Source organism: Podarcis erhardii, assembly GCF_964252035.2.
Source record: "Podarcis erhardii genome assembly, chromosome: 5".
NCBI lineage: Eukaryota > Metazoa > Chordata > Lepidosauria > Squamata > Lacertidae > Podarcis > Podarcis erhardii.
Window position 1 is genome coordinate 47,142,034 of NC_138509.1, and position 26,503 is coordinate 47,168,536.

The window sequence follows — 26,503 nt, forward strand, 5'->3', positions numbered from 1 at the left end:
ATGTAGGGAGAAGCTGTCCCAAACATCTTTTTCTGCTCTAAGAATGAGTGAGTGCATCATGGAATTTGGTATTGTACTGCAGCTATACATTTTATGCACAGTATACCCATTAGATTAGATTAGATCATCAGCCAAAAAGGAGGAAACTTTTGTGTGCTCCCTTCCATTGAAGATGCATACTTAAAAAAACAGAACCCATAGATACCTCCATGGAACCAAAGCAATTCAGGAAGCCATACATATTATGCCACAGTGATGATGAACACCCATGCTGATTTTCTGGAGGAGAAACGCTGCATAAAATATTTAAAATATACATTATTTTTCATTAATAAAGCTTTAATGTATACAGAATGGGATGTCAACCTCGACACAAAGAGACCAGGCCGTGATCAGAATGTATTTGAGCGTGCAATTAAACACACACATAATGCCCAAAATACAAAAGGAGAAATAAAGAATTAGAATAATAGAACTGTGCTTTTCTTCCTAAACCAGGTAGAGAGAACCTTCAAGCTATAGGTCGAATGTGTCCCTCTAAGCCTCTCTGGTCCTCAGAACTTTCCTTAGGCCAAGGCCCCCACTGGCCTGCTACCTTGAGTGGTTTTGTCTGGTGAGAATTTATTTCATAAAATTTATACAGATTGACTGTAAAAAAACACACACAAAACTACGAAAAAAAAGAGCCCTTGAACTTTGATAATGTTTCTTGCTTGCCTAAATGTAGGATCAAGGACAGAAGAGTTGGAGTGAGGCTTTCACATGGCTGCAATGTAGACTGCACTACAGGCGAGAGTTTTATCTGTTACTCTACCTACTATGGCCTTGGGCCCCACCAACCACGGGCACGCAGGCCCCACAAGGCTGCCCCCACAGGGAAATGTGGCTCTGAAAAAGGGCCCCCGTCCCAGTTCCAAACAGAAAACAGTATTACGCAACTGGTAGAAGTTTAAACTTGGTTTCATTTAAAATAGGTTAGGGTTATAGGTTGATTTAAAATAGCCAAGAGAGCTCAGTAAAATATACATGAGAGCATACTCTCATTTTTAGTTTTGTTTGGAAAATGAGCAGCTTTAAAGGGGGATTGGACAAAAGGAGGTTAAAGCTATCATGACCAGTAGTCACAATAACCATATACAACCTCTAGAATCGGAGGCAGCCTGAAGGGACTTCTGTATAAACGTCCAGCATTAAATGGACTTTTGCATTCATGCCCTGCTTGTGGGCTTCCCATAGGCATCTGGTTGACCACTGTGGAAAACGGGATGCTGGGCTAGATGGTAGGTCTTCGGTCTGATCCAGCAGAGTTCATATGTTTTTTATTCAAGTCCACTTAAAATTTCATCTATGTCTCTTGCCTGGCTCCTTGACACAAGCAGGAAGCGTATCAAATGCTGGCTCTGAAGGCCTCCAAACTCTTTCACAGCAAGAACGTGGGAAATTCCTAAGCTCGTCTGACAATGCTTGGGAAGCATCCCAACAAGGTGCTAAAGCTCAGGCAGGATCCCATTACACATTTTCTCATCCAAGTGGCTGCAAGCAAGTCCACAGCAGGGCTTACTAGTCATGTGGGCTTGGGGAGGGGGTGAAGAAAGACATACACAGAGATCATGCTTTAAAAGGGAATCCTGTCCAAGCTTTTCCTCAACTGGTAAGGAAGACTGCTCAGACAAGCTCTGGGAATTGCACAGCTCCCATGCTTTTGGGTGAAAGAGTCTCCCCCGTTTTGAAGAAGCTCACTTTGACATGAAATACCAGGTCATCTCCAGTATCAAGTGAGCAAGCTGCTTAGATGTTGCTTGGAGCAGTGATATATTTAGCAGAATGTGTGAAGCAGTGTACAAACTGAAATGTATGTTCCTTTTCACAAAGCCACAGAGAATGCTAGAGTGCAGGACTGAGTCCCAATATCATCTGCATCAATGCAAGAGATTCTGCTGGAAATGTCAGATCATGTGATATGGGTGCTTGGGGATTGCAAAATGGCTCTGTACTTTTCATTCAAAGACACCAGAAGATGAATCATTTCTTTACCTTAAGTAGCTAAAAGCTCTTATGAGCACTTAAATTTTGGTTTAAGAGAAATGCAGACATTTTCCTTAACAAATTAGGAGAAAATTCTGCCCACACATGACATTCAGCATTTCCAATTTCTACTGTGACCAAACTGTATTTTTACCATAAAGAAGCCCCCCTTCATTGTCTTTTAAAAGAGCTACTTCACTGATGATTACATCTGATGGGAAATCTCAGTTTTTAGTGGTTCGCTTAAGAGCTGTCATTCTTCTTCTTTCAGCTGTTCAAGTTCATTCAATAGATCTTTACCAGCTGGTCCAGCTTTTGAGGCAAATAAAGTAGCAGCCTGTTTAAACCCCAGAGTCTTCAGGCTTCTGGCATAGTCTGCAAATATCGCATGGATGAGTTTTTGTAAAGTGTGGGTTAAGGAATGCATAGAGTGAAGTGAGTAAACAGACAACCAGCTACCAGACCTCTTCTCTCCCATCCCCCACAAAACAGAGTCATCATAATGACTCTAGAAAGTGATGCAAATTAAATTAAATTAAATTAAATTAAATAAGCTAGCACTATCTGAGAGGAATACTAGGCTCTTGAACATGAAAATGCCCAATACTACTTGTGCTATTTTTCACTGAACTCTCTGCTTATAATCACCTGGATCCTCCATATCATTTTGGGGGAAATGTTATCCCTTCCCTCAACAATGAATATTTTTTTCTTCTCTCAAAATGTGTAATTCAGTTGAAGCACACATTACACAGTACAGAACCCCCAAAGCAATCCTATTTAAGATACTTCTTGTATTCAGTCACTGGATAAAAAGGATATTTGAATCTTCGTTGACTTCAATTGTGCCATAGTTGAGACAAGCTTCAACAAACAAGGCTGCCCTGTCAAAATACCTCATGCTGTTAAAAGAGAATAGATGATTTTTATTCTTAAGGGCAGGGCAGCTTACAACATTCTCTGTCACTATGTTGAGAGGCTTGTGACTGTACTCAGAAATGCCTCTAATGCAAACTTTGGAAAGGGTCACAGGCTCAGCTCACCAATTCTGAGCAAGAATTTATATAGCATGTGCATTTGTGCCACCAAAAGCAAAAGTACTACTTTCTAGCCTCTACTGACTAAAGAAATATAACAGTTCAAACACATTAACAAGGAGATACAAATAGTAGTTTACTCATTTTGTGGCTTTTGAGGCCCACTGTGCGTGCATGTATCTATCTGCCAGCTGAAGATTCCCCATAGCATTTGATGGAGTGGACTCTAGTCCATGAAAATGCTTGTATTCCATAGACCTCTGCCCAGCGTTTATATTGTTCTCTTACATTGTATGTGTGCAACTGTGCTTGCACACTTCTATACAGTGGTACCTCGGGTTACATACGCTTCAGGTTACAGACTCTGCTAACCCAGAAATAGTACCTAGGGTTAAGAACTTTGCTTCAGGATGAGAACAGAAATTGTGCTCCAGCAGCGCAGCAGCAGCGGAAGGCCCCATTAGCTAAATTGGTGCTTCAAGTTAAGAACAGTTTCAGGTTAAGAACGGACCTCCGGAACGAATTAAGTACTTAACGCGAGGTACCACTGTATTACCTACCAACTGAAAATGACACTTCAAGTGAGCTAATCCATGAATGCTTATACCACAATGTATCTGGCTACCACAGGACACTTAATGTGTTTGCTGTAACAGACTAAAACACAAACAGCAGCACAATACAATAAATGTCTACTGAAGTTTAATGAAGCTCACACCCAGGTAACTGGGTACAGGATTGGAGCCCAATCAGATTACTTACTGAAAAATTAAGATGCTCTCTCTCAGAGAAAACACATGCATTTGAACTTATTCTGCTTATTCAGATATGCCTTTTAGGTATAATTGCTGTTTTAATTCTCAATTGAATGTGCGTCTTTTCTACTTTTGGTTTTCCTCTGTTTGTATATATGGTCCTGTTGTTGACCTCAAAATTTGTAACAACAGTATTTTTACGTATGCCGCTGAGTATACATCTACTGAGGAATGCCTAGTAAATTTTCAAATAAACAAAGCAAAGAAAAAATGCCTCATTTGACCTGTGCAACATCTCTGCAACTCTCACGAAGCAACCCAGGGAAAGGAGGACAAGGATGGCCTTGGATTTCTGATTGATTTGTGGAGAACAAAGGTGATCGACCCAACGCTTGAACACATCAGCACACTCCTCTGGATTCAGACGAACCTGCGACAGATTAGAAATATTTGAAGCAATCTTAGAAGCCAAGAAACAGCGCAATAAGGTACAAAAATATACATAATACTGCATACCAGTTATATTGCCTCTCCTTTGGGTGGAAGCTTTTAAAAAGGTTTTTGGTAAACAACATTTGGGGGTGGGGAGAATTCTTATAGATTTGTATTCACACAACTGTTTTGGTGAACATCCTGCAGAAAGCACCAGTGTTCCCACCACAAATTCAGGTCCTGCCAAGAGCCTTGAGTGGAAACGTATTTCCCCAAAAGCAAGAGGGTTCCAGTTAAGCATAGGAAGTGGACTAGCAGAAAGCAACAATAACATCATCACAAGAGGCAAGGTCAGGGAAATGTCTGACTACAATAAAGAACACAAGGGAACTTGAGAGACCATAGGAACTGGAGGCAAAGAGTAACATAAGGTCAGAAGGAGACTGTGAAGGAAGACCAGCTGGGGAGGCAAAAGTAAGAACCTGGAAGTAAAAGCTGGGCCTGAACAGCATTTTTTAAAAAATAAAAAAATAAAAAAATTCTGGAGATCTATGAGTTTCCAATCAGGAGACATGGGCAAGACTTACCTGGCAGTATTCTGAGGGAAAACAACTCGTCAGCTGTCATAGACAGCTCAATTCCAAAGGCAATGATTCTGGTTAAACAACTCTTCTCCCTTGGAATTGGCTAACAGCCTCCCCCTGCCATCCCAATGTTGGTTGCTTCTATTCAGAAGTCTGCAATACTCTCTTTGATGTGCATTCTTAAACCTGAACAATCTTAAGTGTGATGTTTCCTGAACAGGCTGTCATCAAAATGTGCATGCGTGAAATTTACCTCCTCCAAGAGTTAAAAACACTGAAGCTGAAAATCCCTCACCCTCCTGTGAGTGAACTAAGAGTGTGCCAGCTGCAACATTTATTAGCAAGGAGCAACTCATACAGGACAGACTGAGAAAAACGGCCTACTTTTGCAAGCCATGCTGCTCGGTTCCATTCACCGTAGGTCTGCAGGTAACGACAGGCATCAGCAGCTTTATCTATTAAACACAGTAACTGGACCCCCTCTGAAAAAGAAGTTGTCTAAGCTTAACAAAACACAATTTAAAAACATGGAGAATTTCAAAGAGATTGTGAGTATTTCTACCTGGAGAGTGCAAGCAGCCCAATTATCTTCTGACCCAAATTCCATTACTTACAAACATTTACTATTATCCTGTAGAAAGACACTTAAGAGAGCCCAAATAAACTTTCTAAGAGCAAAAAGAAACCATTTAGTTGCAGTGCCGTGTTTGCACCTAACTCTATTGTTGTTGTTTAGTTGTGCCCGACTCTTCGTGACCCCATGGACCAGAACACGCCAGGCACTCCTGTCTTCCTCTGCCTCCTGCAGTTTGGTCAAACTCATGCTGGTAGCTTCGAGAACACTGTCCAGCCATCTCGTCCTCTATCTTCCCCTTCTCCTTGTGCCCTCCATCTTTCCCAACATCAGGATCTTTTCCAGGGAGTCTTCTCTTCTCATGAGGTGGCCAAAGTATTGGAGCCTCAGCTTCAGGATCTGTCCTTCCAGTAAGCACTCAGGGCTGATTTCCTAACTCTATTATCCCCCTTCTTTTAATGCTTCATTAGCACAAAAAAGTATAGATACGTCGGTTTTTATCTACAAAGGCAGTCCCTGCACAGCATAAAATCAGCTCAACTTTATCCTAGCTAACTATGGTGCAGGCAATTTTGCAAGCGTCTAGCGTCTCTCAAAACTGGGAGTGGTATCCAACTAAGTGCTGCTTTTGGCTGCACAAAGGAACTTGCCCTCCCTCTCCTCTCCCCCCATGACCCCTAAGTCAGTTCAGTAATTATTTTGGGCTCAAGAAACAGAACAAACAGTTCACCTGCCAGCTTTCCATTTGCAATCATGTTGGTCGCTACCAATTTAATAGTACTTTGGGAAGGACCTGAGGAAGTGACTGTTGTGACCAGACATGCCTTTAAGGAATCACAGTAGTAATAGGGATTCTCGGAACTTGTCTCCAGAAGCAACTGCACAGCTCTGTCAGTCTAGGAAAGAGAGAAAACAAAACATTATGCAGCTTTCAATGGTTCCTTTACACTCAGAAATACCTAACCCACCACACAAGTTTGAGACCTTTTTTTTTTAAGAAAACAAAAATTACATTGTAGCGATGCCTAATGTCCATGTTTTGCTCATTTATTCATAGCCTGCTAATAAACTGAACAACTGTAGAAAGTCTAAACTAGGTGCCACAAACCTGGCCCAAAAGCAGCAGCTGGTCAGTGCATTTTTTGGTGTGGTCGTAATTTGATCTCTTAACTTCTTGGAGATTGACCCTTTCAAGCTGGAATTTCTGCAAATAATCAAGTGATTAAGAAAGTGAGAATGATTTTTCAGACAACAAGACATATGAGACAACACCACCAATGAATCCAGGTATTTAGGTTGCATCACTTTGGGTCTATGATTGACATTATGCTGTGGGTTTGCCTGACATTGAAGTTAAGTTATTGGAAATTTAACCCATTTGTACAATAGGAGACAGGAATATTTGAGTTAACTCCACTGTTTCTGAAAGCTCCTCAAATTCACAACAAAGACCAGTGAACCTCTTGATGGTAATTCACCTAGTCTTTAGAGCAGAATTGGTATAAATCAGGCCACAGGCTAGGGGGCAATGTAGCTATAAATGCAAAATAAAAAATAAATACTATTTCTACTGTGACCAGTGATCAATGTTCTCTAAATTCAACAAACACTGAACCGTGCTGTATATCTATTTACATTCCTTGTAAACCACTTAGAGATTTTATTATAACCAAGCAGTATAATTGCTTTTAAAAAACACATAATTAAATATTTTGGTGCAAAAACAGTTAGACATGCTCTTAAATATAAAAGCTCTGAATAAGAGAAAAGCCTTTATGTCAAAGAGATTTGACTTAGTTTTAAAATCTTGCAATACCTGGAAATAGGAATTTTCACACAGTATATCATAACATATATCTAGTGGACTGATCCATTTTCCTTGAGGAATCAGTGTGTCTTCTGCTTTTACAGTTAATGGTTTCCCCCGGGAAAAAGTATGCAAATAATGGGCGGCAGCAGTCCAGAAATGCAGTTCAGATTCATCTCCATACAGCCTGGCAAAATAAAACGACTGTCATTATATTCACCATCAGCAACACAAAGAAGTAATGCAGAAAATACAGTGGTGCCTCGCAAGACGAAATTAATTCGTTTCGCGAGTCTCTTCGTCTTGCGGTTTTTTCGTCTTGCGAAGCACGGCTATTAGCGGCTTAGCGGCTTAGAAAAAGGAAAAAAAAAGGAAAAAAACTTGCAAGAACTCGCAAGACATTTCATCTTGCGAAGCAAGCCCATAGGGAAATTCGTCTTGCGAAGCACCTCAAAAGACGGAAAACGCTTTCGTCTAGCGAGTTTTTCGTCTTGCGAGGCATTCGTCTTGCGGGGCACCACTGTAAGCAATTTATTTATCACATATATAACCCATTTTCCTCCAAGTAACTCAAGGCGGTGGACATACTGTACTTCTCCCCATTTTATCCTCACAACCTTGGGAGGTAGGTTAGGCTGAGAGTGATGACTGCTCCAAGGTGAGTTTCATGGCTTGAATGGGGATTTGAAACCTGATCTCCCAGGTACTAGGTCCAATACTTTAACCGCTACACCACATGGTTCTGCACCGTACAATCTTCCCCATGAGGAAAGGTCACAACGGTGGGGATTTTTAGTTGAGAAGGCCAACATGTAAAAAATGTACAAAATAAATCATGGTATAGAGAAGCAGACAGAGGTTTTCCTTCCTATCCAAGGCTCATACAATGAAACTGAATGTTGGAAGATTCAGGACAGACAAAAGGTTGCACTTCATCACACAGTGCATATCCAAGCTATAAAATTTACTGCATATAATGGAAGTAAAGACCACTAACTTGGACAGCTTTAAAAGGAGATTAGGCAAATTCAGGGAGAATATGACTATCAATGTCTACTAATCAGGATGGCTGTAGCCAGTATCAAAGGGATTATGCCTCTAAATACCAACTGCTAGGGATCTCAAGTGGGGAGGGCACTTTTGCGCTCATGTCCTGCTTGTGGACTTCCCATAGGCATCTAATTGGTCACTGTGAGAACAGGATGATGGACTGGATATAACTTTGGTCTGATCTAGCAGTGCTCTTCTTATGCTAATTGCTATGTAATGACAAAAAGCAGCAATATAGCCCACTTGGGATTATGATGCTACCAGTGGTGGCTGGTGCCCGCTGGAGCTAGTTGGGCAGAAGACAGTGAGTACACCAGTAAGTAGAGCCAGAACCAATGACAGGTGGAGCCAACTAATTCTACTTGCCTCCAACTTCCTCCCTGCTGAGTTCCAGAGGGACAGCACCATGCAGTGATTCTCCCTGGACTGGTTGTAAATAGGAAGGTGGGCAGGTGGAGGTTGACTGAGAGCAGTTTGAGGTTGGTGGAGCAGTGCCCTATTAGCTCGAATGGGCAAGCCTCCTTTGGCTACTACTGATGGTCCTTTCTACTATTCCCCCACATGTACAGAAAATTAAATTAACATGCTGGTTTTCTACAGGCAAGAATGTTCAGCCACACAATCTCATACCAGCATTCTGACATGGCAAGTCCCAAACCTTGATGTATGCTTTCCAGATAATGTATCTTGCACAAGTAAATATATGAAGCCACACAAAAAGGGTTAAAGATGATTTGACAGGTAGTTAAAGACTGAAAGGCTTTTACTGTACATAACTTTATAAATAACACCATCAAATACAGAACTTCAAATGATTTTTTTATTAGAAACATACCCCTTTGCACCTATCATTTATACAGGGATGCTGATTCTGTTACAGAAAGCATGCTCTAATAGCCCTATTGGTTTTAAGCAAAAATACCGATCACCAGGCTAAGGATTACAGACAAATTACTTGCAAAACAGGGATTGTGCTTTCGACTTATGTTCTCTGTTACCTTGAAACCAATAGACATCGTTGCAAGAGGGTGAACTCTGGATCAAGCAAAAGTTTCCTGATGTCACTAAGAAAAGATAATTTATAGTTTATAGTTTCATATCTTGCTACGAAACACATTCAGACACATTATGTGCATCAACCTAGATACTGCAGGTGGTTGTTGTTTTTACTTAAAAGGAAACCATTTCCCACACATTTTTACAAAAAGGAAAAAGGTTAACATACAAATTATAACCACTGAAACTTGACAGGGAGCTTTGTATGCAAAAAGTCCCAGGTTCAATCCCTGGCATCTCTAGGTAGGATTGGAAAAAACTCCTGTTTGAAATCCTGGAGAGCTGCTGCCAGTCAGTGTAGACAATATGGAACTAGAGGGACCGATGGTCTGACTCTGTATAGTCTGACTCTGTATAAGGCAGCTTCCTGTGTTCCTGTGGAGTCAGTATATCACTATTACAGGTTTTAAGTTATTTATACAGAATGACATCCATCTTTTACAAAACCATTCAACCAATGATTCATTTACAAATCAGATAATTTGTACTCTTTAATTGGTGATTCATAGCCATTCAATTAGAAGCATGGAGCTGTTTTGTATGCTTGTCAATATCAGTGTTTTACTGCACTAGAATCCCAATGAGATTCTCCTGCTGGTATGCTATTTCTAGTACTGCTGCTAGCAAGACAAAAGGATGGATGTCTAAAAAGACATTACACTGCTGATTTAGCTACAAGTACAAAATTCTAGGGCATAATTTCATCAATGGTTTGCCTCCAGAACTCATTAATGGTACTATATTCTTGGCATATATGAAAATATGTTCCCATAGCCCCTCCAGTATTTTGTGGAAACATTTATTATTAAGGGGATGCTGTGGATTTTTAAAGGAAAAGTAAGCTTGAAACGTATGGCAAATTTTGGACGTGATAAAGCTGAGTCATGGATTAAAACTGTATTTAAGTACATGTAGTATGTGCCAGCATGGATTCTGCATCACACTAAACTATTTTGTCAATCCGTAACACTAATTTGGCTTCCAGATCAATATGATTGTCAGTAGCGGTACTAACACAAAAAGTAAAAATATAAAACTGTTCTAAAAGTTTCCTTGTCTGCAATGCAGTCTTATACACTACTCAGAAGACACTCCATTAAATTGAATGGTAGTTATTCTGAGGCTAGCATGTATAGGATTTCAGTCTATATAGGTTTGAAGTTAACAGTGTGACTAGATCTGATAAGAAATATGAACTTAAAGATTACTGCCACATTAATATCTGTCAAGATGCATATAGGAGAGAAACAGAGGAGAACTCAAAAGAAAACAATGTTAATGCATTTTAGTAGCATAACACAAACTGAAATATGCTTACTTTGACAGTGAGTGCAACTGTTCCTGTAGCAGATTTTTAACATTTTCATTCTCTGGATAATTTCTGCAATGCAAACATTTGATTTAATAGAAAAATATCCACAGTCTCAGATGAAACATCCCAATCTGATGAAGAGCATGGCTGTGCTCAGAATTCAGTGTTTTGCATACTACTTAGATATACTTTAATATATTAAGCGGTATAGAAATTAAATAATCCAATCAAAAATAATCAAGAGCAATTGCAGTTGAAATAAGTGGGTTTCTCTCAGGTCTGGATCAGTGTTTAGATGCTGACAAGATGTCCCAGAGTCACTCTGGGCACTTTTCTCCATTTCAAGTCAGGACTGTGAGTCACCTTCTCTGAAAACATCCATATCTGTCAATCAAGGACTCTTACAGAGTCCAGTGAATGGAATGGTTTTCCCTTTTAATGCAATGTTAGGAGCGCTCTACTCATGTAAAGGGAGAAATGGATGCTCAGAAATCCCAACTCTGCAGTAATTAGCACTTCTTAGGGCTAGTCCAAATTGAACCAAATTGCATTTATTTGTACTTCAATACATTGAAGCTCTATATGTGCATGTATTCAAGGAACCAGTGGATTATTCATGCATGAACAGGAGAGAATATACTTTGCCCATGGATGGATACACTAAAATGATGTTTAACTATCACTTCTAGATGGGTAAAATTCAAGTATTTAAATGGAAAGTAGTTGGGTTTTATTACCCACCCACATACCCCTAAACAGTTAGTGGGCATGTTGCCATTTTATAAAAAGCAGGCGTTTCAATATAATAATATATATTAGACTTACATATGTGAAATATCAAGAGTGTATTTATTGTTCCACGGTTGGTGTAGCAAAAATGCTTTCAATGCTAAGGAAGCTCTTGGAACAAGTAGATATGGGCACCACACAGGTTCTAGAAACAAAAAAAGGGAGAGAAAAAGAAAGAAAATCTGTTGTTAGGCAATCTGATATTAAAGAACTTGGGATCTGTGCTTGCTTACAGTGCATCTGCAATGGAGTATGAGAAGGCTTGTTTTCATTACAGTGTTCCAGGAAGAACTGCAGTCCCCAGAATTGTTGCCATTGCACAGACTGTAATATGGACTGGTGTGATTTTGAGTGCATACCCTGGGAATCATGACCAAGGGTTAGGAGACTGGTTTTCTCTTTTGTTCGCGGTTGTCAATGCTTAGCTTCACTGGAAATATTTGGCTTGCAGGCATACTGCAGTCTGGGTTTCAAAAACTGATCTGAAAAGGTAAATGGTTTGGATCTCCTCCATCAAATTTTTGTTAAAGAAGTAAATGCATAGTTTAGGGGCATGGCTTAACAAAGTCCAGCACAGATTTGAGGCAGATTATTTCTCAGTAGTACATAAGAGCTCCAAAGTGTAATTTTTCCTTGGAATCATACAGTTCTGCTGCTCTGGTTCTAGGGCATTAACTACAATTTAAATAAAGACCTGAGCAGTGATGATAAAAACCAAGTGGATATACTTATAGTTAGAAAGGACTAGAGGAATTATAAAGTAGCTCATGAAAAGGCAGGAGCACGGAGGGGAAAGATGCATTCTGCAGAAACAGCACAAGCTATGTCACAGAATTGTTTGTGTTTCCAGGGGATATCTGATAGTAAATATACAACAGAAAATCTGAATCTGACTCAAAATGCAAGACCGTGAATAGTAATAGATATTTTTATTATTATTATTATTATTATTATTATTATTATTATTATTATTATTATTAAAAATCACACTGACAGTCTAATAAAATAGCAGAGAGCGGGAAGCATCATTATTTTACACTGCAAAGAGAATTAATGATGTACTCCAACACATACTCAAGAAATATAATTTTTCAAAAAAATATGGACTGAAATACCACTTGAATCTGCTGAATAGAAGATGGCAATTTATTTTAAACATGGAGCTTGCATACACATTTGTGTATAAGTATCTTTAGGAAAGTGCCCTGTCACGATACTAATAACAAAAATATTGAGTAATCGCCAAAGTACAATGATTAAACTCTTGTACAGTGCAATGTCTAAACAAGTAAATCAGATAGATTTCAAAGCACACACTGTTGGGATTCTGGCCGTTTCGATAGTAAACCAGAGAAAGGACCTCAGAATGGGCCAATTATTTTTTAATAATAATTTTAAAAGGTAGAATACATAGTCAACAAAGAAACATTCTTCATTTCATTCTGAAGTGCTCTTATGAAGTACAGTAATCATTTAAGGCTGATATATTGTAACATTAATATTATTGTGAACACTCAGTTTTAGAGCCTTTGCCACTACCACTGGCAGGAAAACTGCTAGTGGTAGCTTCCTGCCTGAAGTCAAGAACATTTCAGTTCTTCTGACTCCACAATCCTGGTAAAAAAATATATACATCTATCTCATCCTCTGGCTATTTGAACAGGGAACACTCCTCTGTCGATCACTTCATGTGCCAAATGAATGCAATCTAATAAAGAACTGAGCTGCATTTGCTTGGCCTTTGCCCATACCTGTTAACTCTTGCTCATCCATTCTAAAACATGCTGATTTCATTGTCATCTCTAGCACTCTGATGCAGCCATCATCTGATGCCAAGATCACTTTGTCAGAGGTACACCAGTCAACATCAAGTACTCTAAAATTGACATTTCTTCCAGTTCTTAAGCTGTTCACCATCTGTACCTGAAAAAAATGCAACATATTTTAGCTTTAGAAGATGAAGTGGTCTCCCTTTCCATGTACAGACACAGTGAAATTATGTTTTGTTTCCATGATTCTCAGTAATATAATCAGGCAAGGGAGAAAGGCTGTCCTTTAGAGTCAATTATATAAAACAAAATGTAAAATGTAAAATCCTGCCAGCTAATATGTGGCAGCGTTACTGTGACTTCATAAATGCTTTAAATATTTTCCATTTTACTACTGTCAGTCCTTATTGCAAATGTTACTGGGCTACTTTTGTTTTATAAACATCTAAAAAAATTAAATTTAACACCACACATACATTCAACTGTAATTAGTAATACTTGGTTCTCCCTCCCACCCTTGTGGTTGAATTTGAAGCTTCTCTATTCAATTAAATCTAGTCAAGATAGTAGTGATGTGTCTGAACAGGGCACAATGCCTGTTAAGCAAAACTCTAGTATTGAAAAAACAAGGGCAAGCCATCATTCAATAACTGTCGTTGTCATGCTTGGTTGTATTTCTACGTGGAATGTATTTAACTTCCAAGAGCCTTTGGTCTGAAAATCAGACAAATTAAATACACTGAAATTGATGGACTGATTTATTCAAGTAAATATATATCCCACACTTTTTCACAAAGGAGCCCAGGGCAGCAAATGCATCTGTGATAAATAATAAACACAATAAAACAATTACTCAAGTCCATTGATTTCACTGGCTCTGCTTAGAGTATGACTGATGCTGGATTTCACCCAATTAGTTTAGCAACACTTTAATGGCTGAAAAATCTAGGCAAAACCAACTAAGCAGCTGGTAGCAGTTTGAAAGAGCCAAGAAAAATTAAATCTCCTTTGTGACACAAGTAAGCATCATTTTATGCTTGCAGTTTAGAACCAATTCAGACAAGTAAAGCAAAATTGGTACTGACCTCTTTTGTGTCCCAAACTTCAGCTCCATCATTGTACATTGCTATTAGCTTTTGGTTTCCTTTTCCAGGGGCGAAGCGTATCTTCCTCACCCAGCCTCGGTGTGTGGGGATGCCCCTGGAAAGGAAAAGGTAGGGCACAAATAGTACATTTTCCCCTTGAGTTTACCTTAAGGACAGACTGAAGAACTAAACTTCAGAGACCATCTAACTGGAAGTATTCCATATAATGGAATCATAAGGAGAACTTGTCATCTAAACCACCACTACGCCCCTCTACAAATATTCTTATTTTGATTAAATACATAGCAAACGAGTGAAGCTTCAGTGGTGGGCTTTGGGCTCTTAAATTTCAGCAGCACCCTGCGTGATGCTAAAATTTGACGCACCCCCCCCCAACCTCTTTCGCTCCGTTCTGCAGTATTGTTGTGGGGGTCCCTGCAGCACAGCACCCTGTGCTGCCACACTGGTTGTGCCACCCCAAAACCGCCTCAGGAAGCATCACTATAGCAACAGCATCATGTCAGCTTATTACGTACACAATCCCAGTATTTGTGTGGCAATCCTTCTGGACCTGTATTTTGTAAAAAGAAAGCTGTATGGCTAGTGTGCTCATAGACAACTTGGGTCTGACCTGGTTTTATGGCAAAATTTAGAATTATTTCAAACACATGCTATGAATTAGATCCACTTTCTCTATTACTTGGTAGAGTAGTTGCCAGCAAGAAGTAAATATAGCACTGAACTCCTACGTATGTGCATGGTTAGCCATTTTTGTGAAACATAACCCATGTGGTTTGGGCATTTTCCAGAAATGTCAGGAAGATTCTGGAGGTATATGTGTAGAGGAGCTTTCCTGGGCAGTTTCTCACGACGGGATTGTTGATTCACAGAAAATGACTTTCCACACCTCAATCTCTGACTTTTTGGGGGGCAATCACTTGAGTCATGTGTAAATTAGGCTTCATTGGAGGGGTTTGTTTGGTAGTTGTTGTTTAACAGATCACTACCTGGATACTCTGGCTTTTAAATCCCAAAAGTTCAAATTTCCATCAACATCTCCCAGGACCAAGATATCTCCTTTCCACGCGATGCATGTTATGCTGCCCATGCTTCCCTGCAAAGATTTAAAAGGCAGAGATTAAAGCTGTGAAACAGAAACTACACAAAATAGGCATAAGTGGCAGTATAAACCAATCAATCATTTATAAAACAGTTAAACCAGGCTTGCATTCCAAATTAAGTTAGCTTAAGAAAGTTCGTGGAAGGAAAGTCTCTTCTGTAGACTCTTCCTGCTCTCTGTTGCAAAGCCTCTTCGGAGGGTGAGAAGGCTCTTCTGATCATTGTGGAATCCAGCATGGATGCTGGGGGATGTGGGAATCATTCCAAACTGCCCCGAACTCCACTCACATTGAGCATAAGGGTTGCACAACTGTCTGAAGAAGCTTGTGGGAGTAGCATGCTGCAAGGGATGGAAAACTTTTCTTCTGTGAACTTTCTTAAACAAATTTGCTTTAGGATCTAAGCCATTGCTTTTTTATTATCAACTATGTGGTTGGTTTCTAGCCTTTGTGATGTTGTGCCAACTCATGCTGAGTATTTTGACCTCATACCAAAAAAGAGTAAGTCAAATTCTTCCATTGTTATACAAGAGAGGCCACTAAAAACAACATTAATATAGTTTTGAGGCCAGAATCTTATTTTTTTTATATTATATTTTGAAAGCTCAGGAATATGTGTACTACACTGTAGAGTTGTGGTTTTTTCCCCTCCTTGGTTTGAAAATGAAAGCTTCCAAATGCTAAAGCACAAATGTTAATAAAAGGATCAATGGGGAAGCAACTGTATGTTTGCTTTAGGGAAGAGAGAAGCCAAGGTCGAATATGCAGTCAACCTCAGTTACCTTTTCTTTTAATCCTATAACTGAATAAAAGGTCCTCCCTGACAAATCTACTTGCTTAAGATGAACTATTTTATAATGTAGCTGGGAGAGGAAAACAGAGAGCCAGGTTCTGACCCTCAAACTACTCGTGAACCACAATTTATTTATTTGTTTAGCACTATACTGCACATAATACAAAAATGAAGACGTATCTACACACAATCAAGTAAATGCACTTACGAATCCACTGATGTTAAGTGATTTGATAACAGCAGAACATGTATGCTCTCTAATTATATGTATGCCTCTGCACGGACACAAACCATTATCCATACAGAATGTAAAATAGATTATTTATCACTTGAATAACCCCCTCCCTTTACCAATGACATTCACATAAAAGGTTGTTGAAGTAGCTTCAACATTTATATATTATACATCTCTATTTGTAACAGATAATTTTCTACTAAACCCCAAAGAAAAACCCCCACAAAATACAGGAGTTTTGCCATTATTTTTCTTCATCTCCCCAGTCCATAATCTGACATATTTCTAAAGCCATCGGAGGCTGGATTTATAACAGCAGGTCACTCTTTGTGATAGCTGTCACATTATCTGAAAACAGACACCATGACAGTTTGAACAGAAGGATTTTTAAAATATCTTGATTGCTGACCTATATAAAGGAGGGCAACACCACATGAGAAAAGCATCTCTAAAAGATTTGTAAAGCTTTAAAGCAATGAAAAAGAACAAATGAAGACTTTCAGAGTGAAATGTTGTGCTGGGCCAAGAATGTCCTCTTTTGTGGCACGATTCATCTCCCCTGAAAGAGGGGGATCAGTTTTACTGCGACATGATGGCATTTGGAAGCTAAACAATCATTTAGCCTACAAATGCCTGTAGGCAAAATTACACATGGTATGCTACTGCAAGGATGACTTCATGTCTTGCTTAGAAAAATCCAGGCACTTTAGAAGACAAATGGGGTTCTTGATGTCAGGTTTACAATTGTTTAGTGGTCAAATAATAAATGGGCAGTAAGGCGGGAAACTAGCCTCTGGGGTTAATTTAGAAGCTCCTTTTGTTACTTGGATTTGAAAGCAAAGAACCAGAAAACTAAATATTCTGTTTGAAAATATTTAAGAACTGACAGTGAAGCTGCAAATCATGTAGAGATGGTAAAGGTTGATGGGATTTGTCAAATGTGAGTAGCTTCAGGGATGAGCCAAGGGCTATAATTTAGAACATTTCAGCAATGAAAAGTTGTTTATGTGACCACAGGAGGTCAGCATTTCATATGCATAACTATGACTTAAAGAGTGTGTGTTTAGGCACGCTACTAATCTGAAGGCAAAGGAAGAAAGCAGATTCTGAAGTGTTTTTAACAAGTAATCCTACTGGAGACATTGGGACAGCATAGCAGAAGATTTTGTATTCTTAGTTCTGCTGCCAGAGATAATAGATTCCAAATCGTGCTGGCATGGAGTTCCTTGTGCATACCAGAGTCATTACATGGCTACTGGAGTCGTTGGGTCAAACTAACAATGTTTGCCTCAAGATTGTTTCCTGCTTGGCAGGGGGTTGGACTCGATGGCCCTTGTGGTCTCTTCCAACTCTATGATTCTATGATTCTAAGATTAGTCTGTTATACTCTTCAGCGCTCTTTCCGGTGATGCTAAGCATGACCCTTAGTTCTAGAATTGGGAAATTTTGGAGCATGATCCATGAAGAAATAAAGAAAATACTAAGAATATCATACAGTAAAAGGCCAGAGGCATTCCTTTTATGAATATTAAACGATGATGTCCCAAAAGATAAAACTAAATTTTTCTTATACGCAACGTCTGCAGCAAGAATTCTGGTGGCTAAGTATTGGAAAGGGAATCAGTTACCCACTAGGGAAGCATGGTTATGTAAGCTTTCAGAATACTTAGAATTAGCCAAACTGACAGATATAATAAGACAAAAACCAAAAAGTGTAGTGAAAAAGGAATCGGAGTGCCTAAATGAATACCTTAAAAGACAAGGTTCGAGGACAGAAGTCTGGCTGAGTCTGGAATAACCTTGTGAAGTGAAAGGATAAGAAAGAGGGATATATATTTAGATGCTAGGATCGAGATGATAAGGAAAACAGGAAGAGAGGTAAAGGAGGTGCTGTGGGATTGGTGGAAGTCAACGTTTGTTTTCCTTTTAAGTGTTTATACTATTAATTTGTAAGATTTGGATTTGTTTTTCATATTTATGTTTTTGTGTATTGTTATTTTTTATTTTTCGTTTTTTGTTGTGTGGAAAATACTAATAAAGTTTACTGTTTAAAAAAAGAAAGGGAAAAAAAGAATTGGTACTTTTTGCTGTATGTTGTTGGAAGCCGTTTTGTAAAAATCTATAAAAGGAATAAAAAGTTAGAAATATAGCACTGAACTTACATCAGGAGGAATTCTTGCACTGTCTTTGACAGAATTCCCTTCTACTGTCAAATGATAAACTTGTCCATCAGTATCTGTAAACACGAAGTGTTCCCGGGCAGAAATGTTCTGGCTCAGCTCCGATTTACTCTCAGCTTCCTGCAATAAGCTTTGAAAGAGAAGCCAACTGGTGATTTTTATTTTCAAAATGATCAGATTCACTCAAATTACACTTACACTATTAAATGAAAACATACTGTACGTATATGTATTGTGTAATTAGAAAAAAGCTGTATCTTAATTCAAACATTGCCATTATAAGCAGCACAAACAGAAGCCAGCACAAGAGGTCCTAGTAGTCCTTGCCCCCCTCTCCTTGCTTGCATGCCATCCCCAGATATTGCTCTGGAAGGTCAAGTGAACCCCCAAAACAGTGCATGTGGGGGAGAGGAAATAGTTCAATCAGTGCACGCACTTCTGTTTGCCAGACAGAATTATCAACTCAGGGCAATGTTGAATTCCACCCTAAGTAGTCTATTAATGAAAGCAACATAAAGAATCAAATACAATTAGCTTAAAGGAGGCAAGAAACAACCGCCTTCAGTTTCTGGTCCCTAGTTCCAGGGCATGGTCTGGAGGCCCATGATAAAACCAACAAATTAAAGTGAAGCTGATCTATTCATATAATCTCTTTCACACATGCAGGGCTTCAATTTACATGCTACAGTAATGCAGGGCATCAGATTCTGACACATGCTTTGCCACCTACTGTTACTTTCACTGTACAAAGATTCTTAAAGGTCAGCCCATTTAAATTACAACATTGATAAATGTCTGTAAATCCAAAATGCAGTGCTAATGCAATGCATTCTTGGCAAGAAAACAAATACTCAAAGGAGAAGCTTGGTGTGGTTTTTAATTGAGAATAGTGTTGACACCTGATCATCGATGACTCCAAACTGCTCTGTTCTGTATCTGATACCACTGTTTGCCGGGCCATAGCTTCGCGGGCTGCAAGCTGCTTTTTTCTTAAGCTCTTCAAGTTGTGAGAAGGCGACCATTCCTGGAAGAACAGAAGTCATGACTGTTCACATCTTAAGATATTATTTACCAACCCTAAATTAGATTCAGTGTTACATGCATGAGAGAGATTTTAAAAAATGCTATGAAAGCTAACAATATGCAAGTCAAGTCCCATTTCCTTACTGGCTGTTTACATTGGGAGAATCACAGAATTGTAGAGTTGGGAGAAACCTATAGAGTCATCTAGTCCAACCACCTAGGGTGAAAGGCTTCTAGCATTAGTAGACAGACACCATTCTGAAAGCAAGAAGGTATGTAAGAATTAGTTATTTGATGAGAAGCTGACTGAATTCATTCCTTACCAAAGCAGTAATTGTAGGGAAGTTCTTTGACATTTCTCTGAGAAGAGTACAAGTCCTGATATCCCATAATTCCAGAGGTTTGTCTTTAAATACTACTGCCAAATACTGTCTGAAATTTTAAAAAGAAGCTATTTACAGCATTATACATATATAAGAGAATTTCCTAGTAGCCTAGAAGTGCTATTGAACTGAATGGGAGCTGCACAAAGCATGGTTGCTGCAACAAGCATTGATCCCACGCTCCTTGGTTAAAAAACAAAACAAAACTTTTTTCAGGATGTCAACGTTTTCAAAAATTGCATATGTTTAATGGAAAGAGGAGGAAGAGTCAGGGAGTGATTGCATAGGCTGTAATTCCAACCTTGAAAGGAGACAGACACACACACACACACACACACACACACATATATGTATTATTGAGTTTTTGATAATTTTATACATATAAAACAAAACCATTTCAAACATTAAAATACAAGGTTCTTTCGAACGTTCAGATCTCCTTCCCTCCCTCCATGGGTTCTATATTTAAATTTAAATTTGCTGCATCTTCTACCATTATCCATCTATTATATAACCATAATTACCATAAATAATTCCACATTACAAGTGTCATTACATCCCTGCCAAAGACTTTAACTGTTTACAAATTTACTCCAGTCTTTAGAAAATACTTGATCTTCCTGGTTTCAGATCTTCCCCCTTGAAAGGAGATACTAGCTTGCTACCAGTGCAGGAAGCAACTCGAAATAATGTCTGAACTGCTTCTGGGAGAAATGGAAAAGGGGGAAGATTGGTATAATATTACAGCAATAACTCCCTGTCCTAGTTCATAAGCATAGCACTGAAGAAAAGCCTAATGTATTTGAGTGGCACACAACCAAGTTCTTCAACAGTACATTTGGATTTGTTTGCTCAATATTTCAATAACGTTTCTTCAACTGCCTTCCTCCTACAGAAAGAAATGCACTGTAGGTACTGGATTATTCTAGCACAATTCAACACATCAACTTTTCCTGGCCAATCTGCTTACTTCAAGTGAGACACCTTTATCATTTCAATGGCTGGTTCATCACTGCCTCGTTCGCCACGAAATGCAATGCTTCTACCTAAGACGCAAGAGATACAGGAAAAAAGATGTAAAGTAGCAACCACAAGCAAAGCCACTGTAATTGACATATCAAATGCTATTTATTTAATCACAGTGATCATATTACTTTTTCTTCTCAGCACTCAACTGCACGTAGAGTCTCTGCTGCCCACGCAAACACATTATGCTAGCATTTTGTAATATGGATATTGAGCATGAAGCATTACTATAATGCTGGCTCCAAGCCATTCAATTATACAAACCCAATTTTCCTCTGCTTTACACAAGGATGGAAACTCTGATTTCAATCTGCAATTTACCACCGTTCTCCAAGCCTTTTTGATTTAAGACTTTCCAACGATCTCTCGCTGATGTTGTGCTAACTCAATCAGTTTCAAGTTACAGAAACGGAACAATCAGCACAACACCTGAAGTCTCTAATGTGCCTTATTTGTGCAAACTATTGTAATAGGTACTGCAAGTTGCAGAAATTTCCCAAGGAAGCTACAAAAGACTTCAAATGCCCCAGGGAGGCAAGACTGGATTTCTGAAGGTATAACTGGTTACTTATTGTTTGTAAGCTGCTTTGTGATTCATGTGAATGATTAATTGATTATATTTCTGTGCTGCTTTTCAATCAATCTCACCTAAATCTTCTGCTATTTATCTTGGAATGTCCAGAGGTCTCTAAATTTAGGTCTGATGCCTATAAGGAAATGACTAAAATCTGTAAAACCAATATTATAATGTCTCCTGAACTTGCTTTGTAGAATTTATGGAATGGGCATGCGGGTACTCAATACCTGAAAGATTTAGCAACCTGGCTACTGACAGCAGCTCATATTTCAACTTAACAAAAATGGAAAGACCTAAAGGACTTGCACATCAAACTCTGGTAAAAGAACAGATAGACAATAGCTATTTCAGAAAACCCTCTCATAATTTAAAATTTTCCACTGCCACAAAAGTCCCGGAATATTATAATGCCATATAGTGGCATATTCTTCTGGTTCTGCATAAGTGAGAGAAATTTGGTTATCTTAAATGACCTCTGTATCAATTGTGGTTATCTGTAAAGGTAAAGGGACCCCTGACCATTAGGTCCAGTCGTGGCCGACTTTGGGGTTGCGGTGCTCATCTCGCTTTACTGGCCGAGGGAGCTGGCATACAGCTTCCGGGTCATGTGGCCAGCATGACTAAGCCGCTTCTGGAGAACCAGAGCAGCACACAGAAATGCCATTTACCTTCCCGCTGGAACATGCTTTCGAACTGCTAGGCTGGCAGGAGTGGTTATATGTACTGATCCTATAATTGTCCCTTTAAAGTATTTGCATATTTTTAGTTTTGCTTGTTTGTGCTTAATTTTTTTTTAAAGCCCTATGGTAAGGATTAGATGAGCATCTATTGAAGATAATTTAAGGTGAAGATAATTTGTGGTACTACTGGAGGCTGGATACATGATCTGTTAGATCATTTCCAACTACATGGTTCCTACGCAAGACAATAAGTATTGGATATATTCACAGCCTATGTTTAATAGAAGGATACTAGCACAATGTCAAAAAATATGCTTACTTGAATAGGAACAGATTTTCCAAATCATTACAATCTTATTTTTGCTGCCCTTACCTCTGCACAAACCCCATATTAAATAGTATAGAATTGTATATTTAAAAAACTGTGGGAAAGCTATTTCAGAAAATGGAAAGGACATTTCCATTTCGTTAGCCATTTCTAAAATTGTTTTTCCTATCAGTGGCAGATTTCTTTACTTAGTGAGAACATCACAGGAAGCAGCAATAGCAGACTGCCTGTGGAGGAAAATGAACTGATCCAGTATTTTCATTTACTCACCAACATTCTTTCATTATAGCTCATAGTTATAAAACAGTATGAATGTTTTAAAAACATAATCCATCTGGGTAACATTTTTGAAATTGAGAAATATGCTGAACGTGCTGCAGTAATCACAATATAGTGTGAAGTTTGTTACTAGCAAGCATATTCTACCAAGTTGCTAAGAAAACGAAGAAGATGGAAGGCATTGTCCCAGCCATCACAATTCATTTCAATGGGGTTTGCACAGGGCTGCTAAGTTTATATCATCAGTATGAAAACCAGTGTGGTGGTGTGGCTAAATCATTATTTTTTGAACATAGAATCTAGCTCAGCCATGATGTTCATTGGTTGGGCTAATTACCCAACTTACAGCAAAAACTACATTTTCTAAATATCTAAGAATATATTGAGTGTACATAACTGATTTTATTTTTTGAATACTTCCAGCTATAGTTCAAAGTATTTTTAAAATTGCCTAAACATGGCACATTTTCCCTTTATCTGAAGAGATATTGCCATAAATATCAAAACACTTCAATTCTTGCGATAGAAACTGAACAAATCCCATTTCCTTCAACCAACTGATTCAAATTTAAAAACATGTACAGATTAATATATACTATTTGCATATAGTAAACCAAGTTGAAGGCATTGGAAACCCCTGTCCAAACTGTAAACTAAAATCATTTCAAGACTGGTAGAAGGAAAGAGTCGCACTACGCATTCCTCGCGGCCACAGGCAATTGCCTTCAAGTTATGCAGAGAAATGGGCTATCTCCAATGGGAGATGTTGAAAATACAGCAAATATAGTAAATTTAGAATGAAGACAAGACTGCATAAAGTATGAAAACTACTGAGTTAGCTGGAATTATAACCTAGTGCTGTATGAATTGGTGTTGAAGCTAAAATATATGCAGTTGTAATAGTATTCAACCCTTTGCTGACATAGACACTTCTTCTCCTTTATGCCCTGAAGATGATTCACGAAATGAGTGTGGGGCTTGCTGAGCTATCATGGTCTAAAATGTTTTGAATTCAGAGTTCAAAATAGTTACGTTAGCCACCTTCCTCAGTTATTCCACTCCTGTCTTTATAATGGAGATGAAGCCAACCGATAGGAGTCTGCAAAAAAACCTACATTACACAGGTATCACTTCTCACCTATCTTGTCATCAACAGTTATGCTTCACAATATATTTACCTGTGGGAAGATCAACCAACTGCAGCTCGTTTCTCACCTGCCCCAGATTATTAGGAGTCGATGTGGCAAAGGAAAGGAAGCCACTCAAGCTTGTCCACTCAATGCCCCTGCCGGAGTAGAATATATAGAACACATTATGCGAACTATCTGAATTTGTAGGAAATGCTGCAGATTAATGGAGTGGGGAAAATATGGCTCCAATTGCATGCTGCAGGGGTGTGTGTGGGAGGATACAACAGATTATTATAGAGGACTGCATAGCACTCAAATTGGAAACATTAAATGTATGTCAGACAAACTTAATTACTTTTTAAAAAATAATTACAGTATATTCCGCTTGCCCTTCCCTTGAAATGGAAAAGAAGGAGGCAGTCTTTCAGATATTTGAGGCCCAAGGGAGGAATTCAACATTTTGCTGTTACAAATGGTCTAGCAGTGCAAGTGTTTTGCTTGCCCAAGTGAACCATCTCCCCAATCCTCCTCCCATGTGCTCTTCTGATGGTTCTCCTGATGTCAAATGGGGCCAAATGGGGGTAGGCACTGGGAAAGAGAGTGGGGGAATGCCCCGTTGCGCTAGGTGAAGTGCTTGAGTGGACTTCCACTAGCGGGACCAGGTGTTGAATTCAAGCCAAAGTCTTTTGGGGCTTTCAGCACCTTGAATTAGGCCCAGAAACAAACTAGCAATCTGTGCAGCTGCTTTTGAAAAAACAGGAGGATGGGAGTTCTAAATGGAAACCCAGCCAAGATATGGACCAGCTCCTTCCAGGACAGTGAAACCCCAGAACAGGCCATTTCCCCACCTCTTGAGCTAAGAACTCTGAACATACTAACACTTGTCTTAGGAGAATTCTACTTCTGGTCCACTTCCAAGCACCATCTAGCACTCAAACCACCTCTCCTGATTACGATGGGAGGGAGAGATGAGCTGGGCATCTCCTGCATATTGATGTCACCTTGCTCCAAATCCAATGACAGCTCCCAGTGGCTTCAAACAGATGTTCTGCAGATGCCAACACTGCATTCTCAGGGCAGGGCACAGGAACTAATGGGTGATCCAGCGGACATGCTTTTGGGGGTGGCCCTGTATGCCCTTCTCTTTCAGCTTCAGAGTCCTTGCCCTCATCCCCTGAAAATGAGGACTCTGACTCCAGGGTGATGAGAACCGTCACCACATGATAGGCGTGATAATGTTCTCTCCTCTATATTAAGTCAGGTTCAGACAAATGTTAACTCCACCAGACCTGTAGGCATCAGCCCCCCTGATTCACGGCATGCAGCTCACTAGAGAACCAGCCTGCACACTCCACAGTGATGTCAAAGCCACTTAAGTGCAATTGTGTCAACGGCTCTACACATCTCGGGATAAGGAAGCTTCCTATGATGCTGAAACCAGACCTTTACAAATTGCAGTAGGACACACCATGGTCATTTTAGGTTTCCCACAATGCAGTGTTCCACAATCCAGTGTTTAGGTGTTCCTAGATGCAGGTTGACACACTCATTCCCCACAGTAATCAGTGTATGGCACTGTCTTGAGTCCTAAGTAAACATACTTGAGATTGTGATCTTAATGATTTACTCTTAACCCACTGAGAATTTAGATGCATTGATGTGTTAAGACGAGTGTACTCTATTGTACTGTTGGTTTCTGCTCTCTTCACTGTGCAGCGAAGTGCTTGTCACAAGACAGGTGTTTACATTCCACAGTCAGCGTACTGTTGGGTTTTCCCACGGGAAAGGGAGACTGGATGTGACGTACACTGGTTTCCTGTTTTTCACTGTCCTTTGCAGTTCAGTGTGTGTTATTCTCTCCGTGCTTTAGAGGAGAGAGGATGCTTTTCTCTGCTCCGGCAGAGGCAAGATGTTTTTCTGTAACATACCAGCTTTGAAGTGTAAATAAAGAAATTTAGAGTATGTAGCACGTACTCCTCATCATTCCGCTGTGCACGGGACTGCTGCTTATCAACAACATTTGGTTCCGGGCCCAGAAAAACGCAGTCATCTTAAGAATGGGCTCCAGAAGTCGAATCGGAGTGCCGGCAAAGGATCGGAATGCAGGGGGACAGATCGGAAAGGAATCTGCTCTGCGCGTCAAGATGATTGATGAGGTATGTGCTACTGCTCCGGGCAGCCTGCCAGCTTCTAATTAATGGCTTTATGGCTGGACTTTGAACTTTTAAAGCCGTTTGCCGGGCAAAGTTACTATGCGGGGAAATCGAAAGTAACTTTTAAAAGTGCTCTTGGAGTAAAGCAGCTGCAGAAAATAATGACGCAGCACTATTTATGGCAGCAGAGAGAAAGCACTTTAGAACTTTCCTTTTGAACTTGCCTTTGGAATAAGGTTTGAAGCAGCTGCAGATAAGCAGAGTGGCACAGGCTCACAGGCAGAGGCTGTTTTGAACTTGCCTTTGGAATGAAGCAGCACAGA

General features: G+C 39.4%; 1 protein-coding gene across 1 annotated transcript in view; it reads right to left on the reverse strand.

Moving 5' to 3' along the window:
- Window positions 1-318: 318 nt before the first annotated feature.
- Window positions 319-26,503, reverse strand: part of WDR11 (WD repeat domain 11) — a 53,950-nt gene continuing 27,765 nt past the window's right edge. The window contains exons 12-29 of the mRNA XM_081863644.1: window positions 24,076-24,182; window positions 20,978-21,053; window positions 19,948-20,056; window positions 19,501-19,625; window positions 18,584-18,731; window positions 15,283-15,389; window positions 14,276-14,390; window positions 13,173-13,344; window positions 11,458-11,566; window positions 10,639-10,701; window positions 9,263-9,328; window positions 7,224-7,401; window positions 6,516-6,611; window positions 6,138-6,303; window positions 5,218-5,315; window positions 4,102-4,247; window positions 2,847-2,927; window positions 319-2,426 (exon numbers count right to left, since the gene is read on the reverse strand). Of these exons, the coding sequence (XP_081719770.1) occupies window positions 2,279-2,426; window positions 2,847-2,927; window positions 4,102-4,247; window positions 5,218-5,315; window positions 6,138-6,303; window positions 6,516-6,611; window positions 7,224-7,401; window positions 9,263-9,328; window positions 10,639-10,701; window positions 11,458-11,566; window positions 13,173-13,344; window positions 14,276-14,390; window positions 15,283-15,389; window positions 18,584-18,731; window positions 19,501-19,625; window positions 19,948-20,056; window positions 20,978-21,053; window positions 24,076-24,182 (2,110 nt within the window). The 3' untranslated portion in view covers window positions 319-2,278. The remainder of the gene's footprint in view (window positions 2,427-2,846; window positions 2,928-4,101; window positions 4,248-5,217; window positions 5,316-6,137; window positions 6,304-6,515; window positions 6,612-7,223; window positions 7,402-9,262; window positions 9,329-10,638; window positions 10,702-11,457; window positions 11,567-13,172; window positions 13,345-14,275; window positions 14,391-15,282; window positions 15,390-18,583; window positions 18,732-19,500; window positions 19,626-19,947; window positions 20,057-20,977; window positions 21,054-24,075; window positions 24,183-26,503) is intronic.